Source organism: Phodopus roborovskii, unplaced genomic scaffold (assembly GCF_943737965.1).
Source record: "Phodopus roborovskii unplaced genomic scaffold, PHOROB, whole genome shotgun sequence".
Classification (NCBI taxonomy): Eukaryota; Metazoa; Chordata; class Mammalia; order Rodentia; family Cricetidae; genus Phodopus; species Phodopus roborovskii.
This window is the reverse complement of record NW_026126511.1, coordinates 1993108-2008419: the sequence shown is the minus strand read 5'-3', so window position 1 is coordinate 2008419 and position 15312 is coordinate 1993108. Positions and strand designations below refer to the sequence as shown.

The window sequence follows — 15312 nt, the reverse complement described above, 5'->3', positions numbered from 1 at the left end:
TCTGACAGGGGGTGGTGGGGACAGGTAGGCCGTGCCTGAACAGGTATCACAGAGGTTTCTTGATAAGAGCCTGGAGAGTGGTTTCTTTTTCCATGTTGTAGATGTGTCTCTCAAATGCTTTCACGTAGCATAAGGTGGTGTGATGCTGCTTATCTGCTGTTCCTTCTCCCTTCCTTTAAAGCTTTGGCTTTTGGGATTAAACAAATCAACGTACCAGTTTAACGTTTGTAAGCTAAAGTAAACAAAGATGTCACTTTTGGGGGAGCCCTGGAGAAAGTAACATTTGTTGTGTCATTAGTTTCTGTCTCTTCAGAAGTAAAGCAAAATTTAGAGAACAAAGGATCAGGGCCACAGATAAGGTTGGTGGCTTAGGATTTAGTTTGTCAAGGTCAAAGAATGTGACAGTTGGCCCTGCTTAGGAATGCTGAAGCCCTGCCTTTAGTTCCTGGGGTCTGCTAGTGAGAACATTTCAGGTGAAACACGGTAGAGTTGCCCAGGTGACCATAAGGTTGGGATTGGGAGACCTCAGCTAGACTTGGCTCCCTGTCAGGCCCTGTTATGTGTGCAGATGGGGGTGGTGGGGTTCAGGGTTGCTTCCCTGGTTCTGCTCTTATCTTCTTGTGCTCTTCACTGAAAGATGGGAGCACGCTGGTCCTGTGTATTTTAATACACGTGAGATACAGACGGAACCTACCTGTTGTGCCAGCCTTGTTTATACCTCTCTCTTTCTCTCTCTCCACCTACATTCCTCCCTCCTACCCCCAGCTAATGCCTCTCTACCCTCCCTCCTCAGGTCAGACACTACCTTGGACAATAAGTAGCGTTGCTTAGAGGTGGTGTCAGATGGCCCCCACAGAAGAAATCTTTGTTTGATAAAAGGATTTTGTTTGTTTGTTTGTCAGTAGTATCTTGCTGGGTGGTTGCTTGTGCTTTAAAAACGTTTTTGAGGAGCTAGAGAGGTGGCTCAGTGGTTAAGAGCATTTGTTGCTTTTGTAGAGGACCTGAGTTCTGTTGCTGGCACCCACGTGGTGGCTCACAAACGTCTGTAACTCCAGTTGCAGGGACCCAGCACCTTCTGACCTCCTGGTGCCAGACATGACTATGGTGCGCATACATACGTGCCGGCAAGGCCCCCATATACATAAAATAAATTTGAAAACAAAATATTTTGAAGGTTGGAGTTGTGTTTATTATTAAACTCAACAGTAAATTCACAGTCTACAGCAACTAAATTCATGTCATCAAATTTATAATTATATTCATTTTCATTTACTTTTATCATTTTCCTTTAAGGTATTATATACACTTGCTTATAAAAGATACTAAAACTACTTTCAAATCAAAAGTCTTCCCAACCCAGTTTCATGTCTGACTTTTAACCTGGGGACAGAGGAAGAAATGTCGCTTTGTACTCTGCACAGTTCATGATTTGATATTTTTAAGTGGAAGAAAAAAATTAGAGAGGTCCAAAGCAAAGTAAAACTTATGTGAGCAAACTGGTTCTGTCAGAAAGCTACCGCCCTTCTCCAGGTTTGCTGGGGTTGCCCTCATCTTCCCAGCCCCTGTGAACCACAGTATTGGAGAGCCCGAGGTCTTCACCCCTACTGTGGGAATTTAAATATGTTGCAGGCTTAAAGGTTGTGGCACAGAATCCTTCCTGTGCCGTTTCCATACCCGGGTGTGTTCATTGGTGTTGGCAGGAGTTTAAGGGGTTGTTTGTTTTGTGGCATCAGTAAATAACACCAGATCCGGATGGCTTAACCTCGAATACTGGACTTGCCTGTGCACTGTGGACCATTTACTAGCAGGCATCATAGCATCTGAGGGGGAGCTGATCGTGCTGCCTGCTTACGCTTTTGTTTCCTTCACAGCCTTTGGGGGCGAGAAGTGGAAAACAAATGTGCTACTGACATCATTTCTTTGTCCCGGGTAAGTGGACTCTTCACGCATTCTTAGTGATCATCTGTTATTCCCCAGCCTTTCCAGTTCCTTATGCCTCTAAGTCAGGCATCTAAGAAAGCATTTACGTTTGGAAAATGGATAGCATGATATTTAGTGAACTTGTGCCGAGTGACACCATGCACCACTTACAGGAAAATGACCTTTAGATTCTAGAAACACTTGCTTTCTTATGAGTGTGCGTAGTGTATGAGGAGAAAGGGCTAGCTAGCACCTCCCTTGACAAATACCTTTCTGTCTCTCAGCCTGTGGCAGTTGTCTGACAAGTTCCCGTGTAAGGGTGCAGGGAAGCTTTTGACCTGATCACAGGGAGGGCTTCTTCCTGAAGGGAACTGTCAGTCTCTGGTGGACAGGAGCTGGCCGCTGAGCACCAGCCAGCAGTGTAGAGCACACAGGGTGGGCTGCAGGCAGGGCTGTAGACTGGCAGGCCAGAGACAGAGCAGCACGGGAAGCACATATGTGCTTATCCCCAGTGTGGAGAAGTAGCACAAAGTGTGCACCTGTGATTAGCAGCCTTGGGCGCTTTGAGCAGTGGCGGAGTCACAGACAGTGCCCTTCATCCGAGGCACGCTTACTGCTAATTGAGAGTTACACTCAGAAGCCGTGGTGGGAGTATAGCTGCTCACGCTTAGATGTTTGAATTCAGTAAAAGCACAGGGGAAGCATGATGTTTAGCGAGGAATTAGTGACTGGAGTATAGAAATGGTGCACAGAGTCATGCAGCCCTAATGGAAAGTGAGCAGGGGACCTCACCAGCAAGCGCAGAAGTGATGGGCGCCAAGGCCAGCGAGCGCCAGATGCTCACTGCAGTTGTCCACTGAAATACAAGCCACAACAGTTCTAGCTGTGATGGAAATATGTGGGAAGGCAACTTTCATCAGCTGCTGCTTGGAGTTTAAATTGGTTGGCACAGCTGAAAAGGCAGTTTTGCAGTTTGTAGTAACGTTTTAAGTCTGTGGACCCTATGACTTGGAAAGTGTACCTTTTGTTTTCTGTCCTAAGTCACTCATGTAACATGAGTCACAGGTTAATGTCCCTTCTTCATGTTTTTTGACTGTCTGTCTTTCAGGATTGTGTTTGCTGACTTCTTTATAATGAATCTGATCCTCTGGGGAGAAGGCTCTTCGGCGGCCATCCCTTTCGGCACTCTGGTTGCCATCCTGGCCCTTTGGTTCTGCATATCTGTGCCTTTGACGTTTATCGGTGCATACTTTGGCTTTAAGAAGAATGTAAGTTCGTAAGTGCAGTGGTTTCAGCTGAGGAGACTTGTCTACTCTGCCTTAGAAGACTCCATAAAATGTCACAAAGTGTACACTTGCCCTTCAGATGTAGCCTTCCAAGTTCATGAAGTAGTGGTGTTAGGGCTGCTGTGCTTTTTAAGGCGCATTCTCAGAGCACGCCTGAATGCTAGAACACAGGCATGCCCCGCCACACCTAGAGTAAAGGGCTTTGGTTTTGTTTCTTGTTTGCGGTATTTCCCCCTTATGTTTTCAAACCAGTTTTTAAAAAAATGATAAAATTTCAGGACCAACTAATCTCTTCCGGCATGTATAAAATTAAATTATTAATGCCATATGCTCTTCTCTTACCTCGTACTTTGTGTAAAGCCATTGGTCAGTGGATGACCACTAGAAAAGGCTTTGGCCTGCTTAGAAGGTAGGCCTTACAGCTGGCAGTGTCTGACTCAGTGCTTCTGATTACATATTTCAATCTGATGACTCACACAGGCTTTCAATGTCAAGTAGTGTCAGTATGGAAACCAAGAAGAAAGCAAAAAATTGTGCAGGAGTATGTCAGTGGCTACTTAATTATGAATCCCTTTTCCCCATCTGAAGGCTATTGAACACCCAGTTCGAACCAATCAGATTCCTCGTCAGATTCCTGAACAGTCGTTCTACACAAAGCCCTTGCCTGGTATCATCATGGGGGGGATTTTGCCCTTCGGCTGCATCTTTATCCAGCTTTTCTTCATTCTGAATAGCATTTGGTAAGCTGAGGACAGAGTCCTCTTCCCATTGCCTTGGTATGTGAGGGACTGTTGGTGCTTCTGGGCTACGGATGTAAACAGCTCTAATGACAAACCAAAAGGTTATCCTTCCGTGGCAAAGAGTAGAGCGGTGGTAACAGCTAACACTAAATGAAGGCTTATATTTCTTACCCTTGTAAATTCTTGTATAACGTCTAAGGTTCTGGCCCCATTTTCCATAGGAAAAAGATGAGGTTCAGGAGGTTGCTCTTAAGTAGCTGTACTGCTGCAGAGAGAAACAGCTGAGCCTCGTGGGGAGAGGGAGGGCCGACTCCATGACCTGGAAGTTGTGTGTGACCACCCAGACCTGCACTCAATGTGTCTTGTTCCCGTGATCCCGTGGGAAAGTCTTTTTTTTTTTTTTTTTTCTTTTTTTTTGAAGTAGGGCTTCCCTATGTATCCCTGACTGGCCTGGAACTTGCTATGTAGACCAGGCTGGGCTTGAACTCATAGAGAATGTCTGCCTCTTGTCTCCCAAAAGGTGAGATTAAAGGTATGGGCCCCATTTCCATGCCATGGAAACTTACTTTAATTTTGTGCCTCTCTATTGCAGTATGTTTGAGTGAGGGTAGCTTACTGTGATCACCTTTAAGCATATGGACACACATTACAATTGTACCAGGAGCTGAGGTTTCATGAAATTGGAATAGATTGGAACTTTACAAATGGACTATCTTTCCTTCCCAGTTATTATAATAGTTTTCCAAATTCTAAAACCTCATGCGCTAATGTGGTGGGTTTTGTTTTGTTTTGGTTTTTTTAACCCAATTTTGACTGTTTTCTCATTGTGTTTTTCTCAAACACTTCTGACTCACTAGTAGATAAACAGGCTTGCCACATTTTCCTGAGTAGTGGTTTCAGGGTCTACCTGAACAGGAGGCTAAAATCACCACCCTATCGTTCCCGTTCCTTGTCTCAGCCCTCTCTGTCATCAAACCTGTGCAAAGTTATCTTTGTTGAGAAAGAAATAAAACCTTCCTAGTTCAAAACATAATAAACAATATGTCATTTATTATGTCAGAATATTTATATCCTTGTGTCCTGACGTGTGTGATTACAGGTCCCATCAGATGTATTACATGTTTGGCTTCCTGTTTCTGGTGTTTATCATTCTGGTTATTACATGCTCTGAAGCAACCATCCTCCTTTGCTATTTCCACCTATGCGCGGAGGTACGTGTCAGCAGTGTTCAATATTGATTATAGGCCGTATTCTAACTTTGGCATAGTTCAGCTTGAGTATTGCTGAGATAATTTCTCTACATACATGTTTACTATCAAAGAAATTAGCCTCTATTCACAAATCGAAAGAAGGCTTCTTCGGGATTGAATCAAGATCACATTCTTGTCCGTTGTACTTATATAAAGTCTGTTAGTAGAGATTTTTAGAATCTTATTTTCCCAAGAATATTATAGTGTACTAAATTTGACTTTTAGGACTACCTGACTTAAAAATTACGATGTTTCTGGGTTCTAAAAATTGGTAAACTAAGTAGTTGGGGGCTGGGGAGATGGCTCAGTGGAAAGAGATGAGCTCTTGCAAGGGACCTGTGCTCAGCTCCCAGCACCCACATCAGCTGACTCCTGCTCTGAGGGATACTGCGCCCTCTTCTGGTCTCCTCAGGCACCTGCACACAGGTGGGACACATTCAGACAGACACACATAATAAACATTTCTAAGCTTGACAGTGGTGGCACACACCTTTAGTCTCTGGAGACAGAGCCAGGTGGATCTCTGTGAGTTAGTTCAAGGCCAACCTGATCTACAAAGTGAAGTTCATGACAGCCAGAGCTGTTGCATAAAGGAACCCTGTCTCGAAAATCCTTTTTTTTTTTTTTTTTTTTTTTAAGATAAGTTGTTGGAGTGGCAGAGTTCATTGAAAAATTTCAGTGATTTCATTGCATTGAGTTGTGATTTGTGGCAACACTACAGTGAAGGCATCATTGTGTCAGGTAGAATGATTGACTGGTCCTGCAGTGCAATGTGCTGTCATCTCAGAACGGATGCTCCAGAGCCGAGTGTCCCTCACTGGTCCTCGGCTGCATGCAGCCCACAGCCACAGTCTGACATGCCTGGCACATGAGTAGATCCATTCTTCCAGAGTTCAGAAATTTCTGGCACTTAGCATGTTTTTGTCTGATTCATAAGCATTGACTATCCACTTCCTTCTTCCCCTGACCCTGGCAACACTAGTCTGTTTTCTGTCTCTGAAAGAAAACATGGTGTGGCACACATTTGTGATCCCAGAACTCAGAGGTTGAGGTAGGAGGATTTCTGAATTCTAGGCCAGCCTGTTCTACAGAACAGCCAGGGCTACACAGAGAAACTCTGCCTCAAAAAAAATCAAACAAATAAGCAAAGTAGAAAAGTTTCTGGAGCCAGAGCAATGGCTCAGCCAGATAAAATACCTGATGACTAGAGTCCCTGCAACCCAACCTAAGTAAAGGTAGGAAAAGAAAATCCACTCCACACAATTGTCCTCTGATCTGTGCATTAACACACACAGGTGTCCATACACACATACAATTATCATAAGTAAATTTCCAAGAAAATAAATGCATAGGGAATACTTTTTCAGGGTTCTACTCTGTCGTATTATAGTGCTTTATCCCTTTGTGATTGAACAGTATTCTGCTGTATGTGTAACATCTGTGTGTACATTTATGCCCTGGCAGGCACGTCAGTATTTACTTCCTTTTAGCTGTTGTAAATAATGCTGCTGTGAACACCCACCGATGGGTGTTTAAATGTGTTTTAGTCCTGTTGGGGGTTCTCTTGAATCGCTTTGCCATGTGCTAGTTCTTTACTTTAAGCCCTGAAGGCTGTCTTCTGTTTCCACCAGCAACGTATGGGCTCAGTCCTCTAAGTCTTTGTCAGCTCTTAGTGTCTACGCTGGCATAGTGTCTACCCCTTGGCATAGTTGTGCAGCGGGTGCTCGGTACGGGGGGTGTGTGGTGCATTGGTTATGCAGTACAGGGGTGTGCGGTGCAGGGGGTGTACAGCAGTGCAATGGGTGTGCGGTGCAGGACGTGTGCGGTGCAGGACGTGTGCGGTGCAGCGGGTGCACGGTGCAGCCTCCCTGATGCCTGTGTTCAGTGCCCGACGGTGTTGCACATCTTTTCTTGTCTTTGCTAAATGGCTGCTCAGTCCTGCCCATTTTTAAATTGTCTTTCATATGTTCCTGGATACTAAGGCATTTTCAGATGATTTCTTCCATTCTTTGGTGCTTTTTACTTTCCTGATATTCTTTTCCAGAGAGGCTTTTAGTTTCCTAGTTAACTTAGCTAATGTTTTTCTTCTGTTGCTTTTGCTTTTTAATGTCATGATACACTTCTTGCCAGATGAAGAAACGTGCCTGCTTATTGAATGGTCTTGGCTGTGGCTCCCTTGCTGAAAATCAGTTGTCCATAGATGTATAAGTTCACTTCTGGATTTTCCATCCTGTTATCATCATCTATACGATATTATATGTATGCCATACTGTTTTGACTTCTTAGGTTTTCTGTCGTTTATGTTTTATACTGTGGGGATGTAAGTGTTTCAGATCCTTTTTGAAAGGTATTTCCAGGTAATTTTGTGTCCTTGTCCATTGTTGGCATATAAAAACACGCCTGGGCTGGACCGTAGCTCCGTAACCTACAGTGCTCACCCAGTATGTGCAAGCCTCGGACTCAGTTGTCAGCACCACACACATGTGTACATTCATGCCCTTGCCTGGTTTTGTGTGGAGGCTTTGATGCTCTGAAACACTGATGAATTCTTCGATTGGCTATAGTAGGGTTTTGTTAAGTGTCCTTTTTTCTTCCTGATCTTGTTTTGTGTGTGTGTGTGTGTGTGTGTGTGTGTGTGTGTGTGTGTGTGTGTGTGTGTGTGTTTCGCTTTTACCTTTTTTACATCATCTCTTTCACTGTATCCTAGTCTGGCCTACATGCACCATGTGGACAGGCTAGTCTCAGCCTCCTGAGTGTTGGGATTATAGATATACTCAGCTCTTAGTTTGCTTTTTAAAATAGTTTCCCCCTCCCCCCATTCCCAAATTGTAGCAGCCCCCACCACACACACACACTTATTCCCATATTGTAGCAGAGTTGGGAAGTCTTTTTCTAAAGCTGCCCTGATGACCTCTACCCACCTTGTTGGAATTATGTGAGTCGTGATTGGAGGTAAATCTCCCCCAGACCTAAATAGGAAACTGACTGAACTATAATAAAAGAAATTATCATTTTGAACTGTCAAAGGGTTTTTGTACATTGGTTTTTCTTCAGAATCGTAAACTTTCAAATACAGTCTGATTCTTTGTTATTCATAAACTGTTGAATATTTTCTCACACATTTTCAGCCAGTTGTTAAGAAGCTATCCAACCAATAGGAGTGCCTCTTAGCGCCTTTAATGAGGTGGGAAACACAAAGTTCTGGGCCAGCAGCTGGAGCTGAGGCAGATGAGGCTGGCCTTGCTTGGTGACTCTTAGCTCCTTGCTGTTTAGTCTTAGTGATTCTCCCTCTTCTCTGTCTTCTCCTAGGACTATCATTGGCAGTGGCGGTCCTTCCTCACCAGCGGCTTCACCGCCGTCTACTTCTTAATATATGCCATACACTACTTCTTCTCAAAGCTTCAGATCACCGGGACAGCCAGTACAATCCTGTACTTTGGTTATACTATGATAATGGTTTTGATCTTCTTCCTTTTCACAGGTAAGACATAAGTGGTGGTTTTAATATGTTTTTAGATAATTTATTTCTCTTTGTGAATGTTCTGCTTCTCACTGCCCTTTATTGGGCCCTCAGCACAGCTCAGCCTCATGTGACACAGCTGCTTGTGGTTTCGCCTCAGGATATTGAAAATGCAAAAGCAAAGTGAGGCCACACATCGCCCAGGCTGGGCTTGGGGGTGTCTGGTGCCATGTGACACACTTAGATCCCAGGCCCTGGCCAACTACATGATGTCTAAAACAGCGGTGTTATGGGTGCTCTTGGGCTTCGCTGTGTAGGAAGGGGATCTATGTTTGAGGTGTTTTTTTCCAGATGAGCTGTGCCTGTGTGTGCTTCAGAATTCCAAACTGACCCAGTTTCATTTAAAGCCGTCTGTTTACACAACAGAAATAAGTACCCTGTAGTCCAAGGAGAGGTGTCCTTCTCGGAATGTCAGAGTGTACATGGTGCCCATAGGCCTGCCAGGGTGATGATGGACACTTTGTGTTCTGACCACCTTTCCCAAGCCTTCACCAAACTCCTCGCCATACGTCCAGCGTAAGGGTGAATATCGGAACATTCAGACCTCCCCAGTCTTTCCCAAGTACTGTGTGTAGACTTAGGAAATCTTTAGTGCTTTCTGTAGGTTACATTTAAAATGATGAGAACCAGTTGGGACATTAAACGGAAGCCTCTCATGGGGCCACATGGGTCCCCTGTGTGAGTATGTCTGTACCCTACCCATTGGGCATTTCCCAGATTTCCTAAGGAAAGAAGTTTGCTAGCACTTATGTCTTAAATGGGTTTGCAGTATTTACAAGGTTTCGGTTGCTGTAGAGCAGAGTCCGCGTTAGGTGCAGTAGGTTCAAGTGTAATTTACACGGGACTCTTGAGCTTTTCTGCAGGAGAGCATTTCCGTGCCCTGGTTTACAGCTGTAGAAAGTAGGTATACAAATCAAACACTGGCTGATAGTTTAAAAAAAAAAAAAAAAAAAAAAAAAAAAATTTAAATACTCCTTTTATAATTTAGCCATTTATTGAAGATTAAACAACTTTGCAAGGGCTAAAGATATCGTTTCTGTGGCCAAAAGCATGTGCTGCTTTTTCAGAGAACCTGTGTTCAAGTCCTGGCACCCACATCAGCTAGCTCTCACAGCTGTCTGCAAATAGGCCCTACTCAGCTGTGTTCTAGGAGCCCATGCATGCCCACACACTGTTCCCTGGTGGTGTGTGGCATGATGGCATGTGTGTGCGATGCTGTAGCATGCTGTGTGTTTTGCCCTGAGGTCGTATGTGGCACAACACAGGCAAGCGCTGCTATAACAGCTCTGATTCATTATACGTTTGATCTTGGATTAATTTTTGCTCGTCACACATTTGGGAATCTTTTACTGTTACTGAATTTTTCATGCCCCTACCATCTAATTGTATGATCACAAACGTAGATGAGTGGTTCTCAACTGCCCTAACCCTGACCCTTTAATACAGTCCCTCATGTTGTGGTGGCCCCAGCCAGGAAATTACTCTTCATTACTGTAATTTTGCTACTGTCACAGTTTAAGGAATTTTTGTGTGGCTGGTGAGATGCCTCAAGGAGTAGAAGCACTTGCCACTCAAGCCTGAGTTTGATCCTCAGCACCGTGGTGGAAGGAGAGAACTAGACCCAAAAGCTGGCCTCTGAGCTCCACACGAAACCCACACAAACGATCTTAATAAAAGTAGCTTCTGAAAAGCTTTGATTTAAAAGGATGCCACATGTCACATCACAGAAAATAGGTTTGATTTTGGCCATACTTCCAACAAGCTTGCTTTGAGCTTTGTTTTTGTTGTGCTGAAAGAAATGTGCCCGGAGCTGAGAGTGAAGGCTCGTGTTTCCTGTCAGCTGGAAGAACTGCTTCACTGTGGACGGGAAAGGGTTTGGAGTGGGGTGGGTGCAGCCCAGAACCCATCTACTCAAGAGTCCCGGCCCCACCTGGTGGACTTAGTGAGGCCCTGCGTCAGAGAGAAAAGGGAGCGTGCGTGCATGCGTGCGTGTGTGGCCGAGTGGTGGAGTGTTTGCCTAGTATCCTAGAGGCCGTTCAAGCCCCACTTGGAAGAACAAGCACAGCAGTGAGCTTAGAGCAGTGAGTTATCTGACCATGCATAGTGTGCGGTGCGGTGCCAAACCGCACGGTCTGTTTCCTGCTGGGGTGTCTGTTATATCACTTGCATATATTCCAGAAACATCTAGATTCTCTTACTGTAACTCATTGAATGCTGTTGATTCCTGGCAACTATACTTAGAGAACATCCCATCTTACCATCTTGTGAACCTGGTAAAAATAGTAATAGTTCCAGTTTATTAGTTTAAAAAAATTCTTAAATGGGCATCACAGTATGATATGCTTTTCATTTTTTAATTCAGTGATGTATGTAAACAGGAAAATAGCTGGACAGTGGTGGCGCACGCCTTGAATCCCAGCACTTGGGAGGCAGAGGCAGGCGGATCTCTGAGTTCCAAGCCCGCCTGGTCTACAGAGTGAGTTCCAGGACAGACAGGGCTGTTACCGCATAAGGAATTTAAGTGGAAAGTGTTGTTCTTTTTAAAAGGCCCAGTCCCCTTACATCTGCTTTTTGGTGTAAACTAGTGAACTTGTTTTGAAAGGGATTTTGTTTCTTTTCTTTTCTAGGAACAATTGGCTTCTTTGCATGCTTTTGGTTTGTCACCAAAATATACAGTGTGGTGAAAGTTGACTGAAGAAACCCAGTGTGTCCAGTTGAAACAGAAATAAACTAAACCTTCACCAACAAAGACCTGTTTTGTGACTACCTTGAGTTTTCTCAGACTTATTGGCCTAGTAATCCTTCAGAAACAGCATACTTCTAAGTACACCTCTTCCCAGGCACCTGTACCCACAAGGTGTATTTCAACACTAAAGCATTTGTATTGTGATTGGATTAAGTATATATTCAGTTCTCCGAGAAGGGTAAATTTAAATATTATGTGCATTTGTAAATACGATAGCTATAAACTTTTCAACATTTCTAATGGCAGATTAGAGGAGGCCATAATGCTGATGAGAGACTGGACAGTTGATTGTAAATAGGATTTTCTAGGCTCGGTAGGTGGAAAGAATTATTTTTCTTTGAAGGAAATAACTTTTTATCATGGTAATTTTGAAGGATGATTCCTATGACATGTTCATTGGGGGAATGTGGCTTTTAAAATCTTGTATTGGTTGTAATTGTTCATATCTTCTTACTCTTCTGTGTTGACTTCATTATTCCCATGGTATTGGCCTTTTAAACTATGTGCCTCTGAGTCTTTGAATTTATAAATTTGTTATCTTAATAAATATTGTAAAAATGTCTTCATTGCATCATTCCCTGTGGCATATTTAAGGAGTTTCTATGAAAACGAATCTGTTGACCACGGATGTTTAAAGTGATTTACATATGTATTTTTTTATTTTTAATCTGGTGTTGTTGGATACTGTTAATATATATATATATAATATATAATACTCTCTCAGTTTCTACCTAAGTGAAAGTTTGCCCTTTCGGGTGTTGTCAAATCTGAATCTCTACTCTGAAAGGGTGGTAGATACTGTCGTGCCTGTCTGGTCAGACAAATGACACATTTAGAACTTGAGGCATGAGGATGATATAGGTCCGTCCTGGCTGCAGAGTGAGTTGGAGACCAGCCTGGATTACAGACGTGTTGCACACAGTGTGGGCTCGGCTCTAACTGTGTTAGAGATGTGAATGTGTGACTGTAAGTGTCTTCTGTATTGAGGCCTCATTGCTGGCTTCTTATGGCATCACATCTGACATTGGCTTTAAACTTAAACCCAGGTGAGTAGCTGTCACTCACAAAGCCAGGCCTTACTGAAGATTGCACACACCGGCCGGGCCAGGTGAGCACAGGAAGGTGAGGCAGCAGGAACATTGGACACTGGAGGTTACACATTGGGTTACACATTGAGACCCTGTCTCCTACCCAAACAGCCTGCTGCTTTTCAAGAGCAGAGAAGCTTTATGGTATTAAAGGTTGCCAGTTACACGCGCTCCTTTGCACCGTAACTGGTACTTTTGAGTAGGCTGCTTGACCAAACAGGAAGGGTTTGTCTATATCAGGAAGTTCTCATTCAGACACCAGGGTGGTCTTCGTGCGGCAAAGTTTCTTTTAATTTTGCTCCAGTGAACAGAGAAACCCTGTCTCAAAAGAAAGAGAAAAAAAAAAAAAAAAAAAAAAAAAGACCCCGGATCCATCTACCAAAAATAGTTTATGGTTAATGTACCCCTTTGTGTGTTTTATTTGGTACTGGAATGTGGTGGGATCGGACTGGACAGAAACTTGTGTCCACACGTGCTGGCCAGGCAGGCTATCTGGTTGGTGAGCTCCAGGTTCAGGAAGTTGAGTGACCTTGTCTCAAAAAACAAAGTATAGGCTCTAGGAAGACGACTCAACAGTTAAGCGCTCTTGCAGAGGACCTGGGTTCAGTTTCCAGCGCCCACTCTCGGTGGCTCAGAAACCATTTCTAACTGTAGTTCCAGGGAATGTGTTGCCTTCTTCTGAACTCTGCATGTGCCAGCAATGCCTGTGATGTTCATGCGTTTATGCTGGCAGAATGTCATTGTTACACCCTACATTAACCTGTAAGCCCCACCTGCCCGAGGACCAAGTAACTCCCTGGAATGCTGGGAGTTGTAGTTCTTGAAAATAACAGAACCTCTTGGGAAAGTATGGATGCCTATGGGGTTTGTCTTTATAAGCCCAGACAACACGTGTCTCAGTGCCACTCAAGCCGCAATAGTTCCAGGACTGGTCCTGACCCCAAAGTCCATGTTGGGCAGTATACAATATTTTCATAAATCTTGTTTTAATTTGGCCCAAGATGGTGGGACTGGTTTTTTTGTCTTGCAAATCTCAAGATTAACAATCCTACCCACACAAATATTTAAATAAAAATAAATAAGGTAGAGAAGAAGAGGAGACACCTGATGTCTGACCTCGGGCACACACCACACACCACACAAAAATAATCTGAAAGTACTCTGCTTTTCTATTTATTTATGAGGGGGGGGTTCCCTGTGCATCCAAGTTAAGAGGCTCCCTGGATTGAACCTGGGTAGTCGGGCTTGGTGCTGGGCACCCTCAGCCTGCTCGGGCAGCTCCAACAGCCTTTTTGATGCATTTTGCTATTGTTGTGGTTTGCGTGTTTGTTTTTTAGACAGGGTCCTCTGTGCAGCCCTGATTGTGCTAGAACTTGCTCTGTAGACCAAGCTGACCTCAGACTCAAAGAGATCTGTCTGCCCCTACTTCCTGAGTGCTGGGATTAAAGGCATGCTACCACACCCAGCTACATCGTTTTTAAAAAATAATAAGCCTTGGCTATAGGTTCGGAAATGTTCTTATAAATGCTCTTTGTACAGATCTTTCCCAATGAAATTATGTTAGATGCCCCCCCTACCACCACCACCACCCATGAAGCTATGAGTAAGCTCTTTGGGGACAGGGTTCTCTGATTTGCCTGTGTCGGTTGCCATGGCAACATGCACACAGGGGGCAACCGCATGCATTCTGAATTGAAAATAAATGCTTGCAAATCTTTTCATGTCACTTCAGATTTTTTCCTAGTTATGCTATTTTTAAGTCCTAGCTTTAGACTAATAATTTAAACAATACCAGTAAGTAGACCGGGCTCGACAGCACCGTTCAACCCTTAACGTTTTAGGTCTCACGCAATACAAGTGCGCTAATTAAAGGAGAGGCCCCGGAGCGTGCCGTTTAGGTAATGGGACGATTTCAGGGGAGGCGAGCACAGTCGTACTTGGAAGGCTGCACAGTGCAGACACGGTGCCACCCAGGGGCTGTTGGGTGACTTGAAGGCTGCCCATCCATGTCTATGCTGTGTGTGCCTTGCACTGTCCAGACAGTGCCCAAAATTACAAAACACCAATAATCACACCACCTTATTAACGCATTACAGATCCTAAAGGACTCTTCTTTCTTTTGTTTTTAAGATCACTTTACCAAGTCTTATAAAGACCTACTTTATGCTCTTGGTCATCTGTCCAAAGCCCCAATCTGGCCTCTGAGGGACCAGGCAGGCACACAGTACACATACATACATACGTGAAACACACGCATAATATAAGTCAATATACTTTTAAAAACAAAAGCACGTTTTCCTCATCGATCCTCTGCAGGCTCAGGTTATGGTCGCCACCTATTTGGATTACAGGAGGAGTATACATGTGAAAAACACCTTCTTAATAACGCAAAGCCGCCTGTTAATTAGGTACAAGCAGGTCTTCTTTTATTAAATGTTCTAAGTTGCGGGTGCTGGAGGGCTGGCTCGGCAGTTAAGAGCATTGACTGCTCTTTCAGAGGTCCTGAGTTCAATTCCCAGGACCCACATGGTGACTCCCAACCACCTGTTAACTGCAGTCCCATTGGATCCGCATCCGACGCCCTCTTCTGGTGTGCAAATGTACGTGCAGACAAAACAGCCATATGCATGTAGTGCGTAGATAAAATTTAAACTTTTTAAATTACATTTTATTTATGTACGCATGTGCATGTGTTGGGTGTGTGTGTCAGACCGCAAACGTGGAGGTCAGAGGACAGCTGGGACATGGTTCTGTCCTCCCAG

General features: G+C 44.1%; 1 protein-coding gene across 1 annotated transcript in view; it reads left to right on the top strand.

The window, feature by feature from the left end:
- Tm9sf2 (transmembrane 9 superfamily member 2) overlaps positions 1-12024 on the top strand; it is a 44073-nt gene extending 32049 nt beyond the window's left edge. Inside the window, exons 12-17 of the mRNA XM_051195199.1 lie at positions 1872-1929; positions 3029-3188; positions 3795-3946; positions 5046-5157; positions 8506-8677; positions 11344-12024. Of these exons, the coding sequence (XP_051051156.1) occupies positions 1872-1929; positions 3029-3188; positions 3795-3946; positions 5046-5157; positions 8506-8677; positions 11344-11411 (722 nt within the window). The 3' untranslated portion in view covers positions 11412-12024. The remainder of the gene's footprint in view (positions 1-1871; positions 1930-3028; positions 3189-3794; positions 3947-5045; positions 5158-8505; positions 8678-11343) is intronic.
- Positions 12025-15312: the final 3288 nt, after the last annotated feature.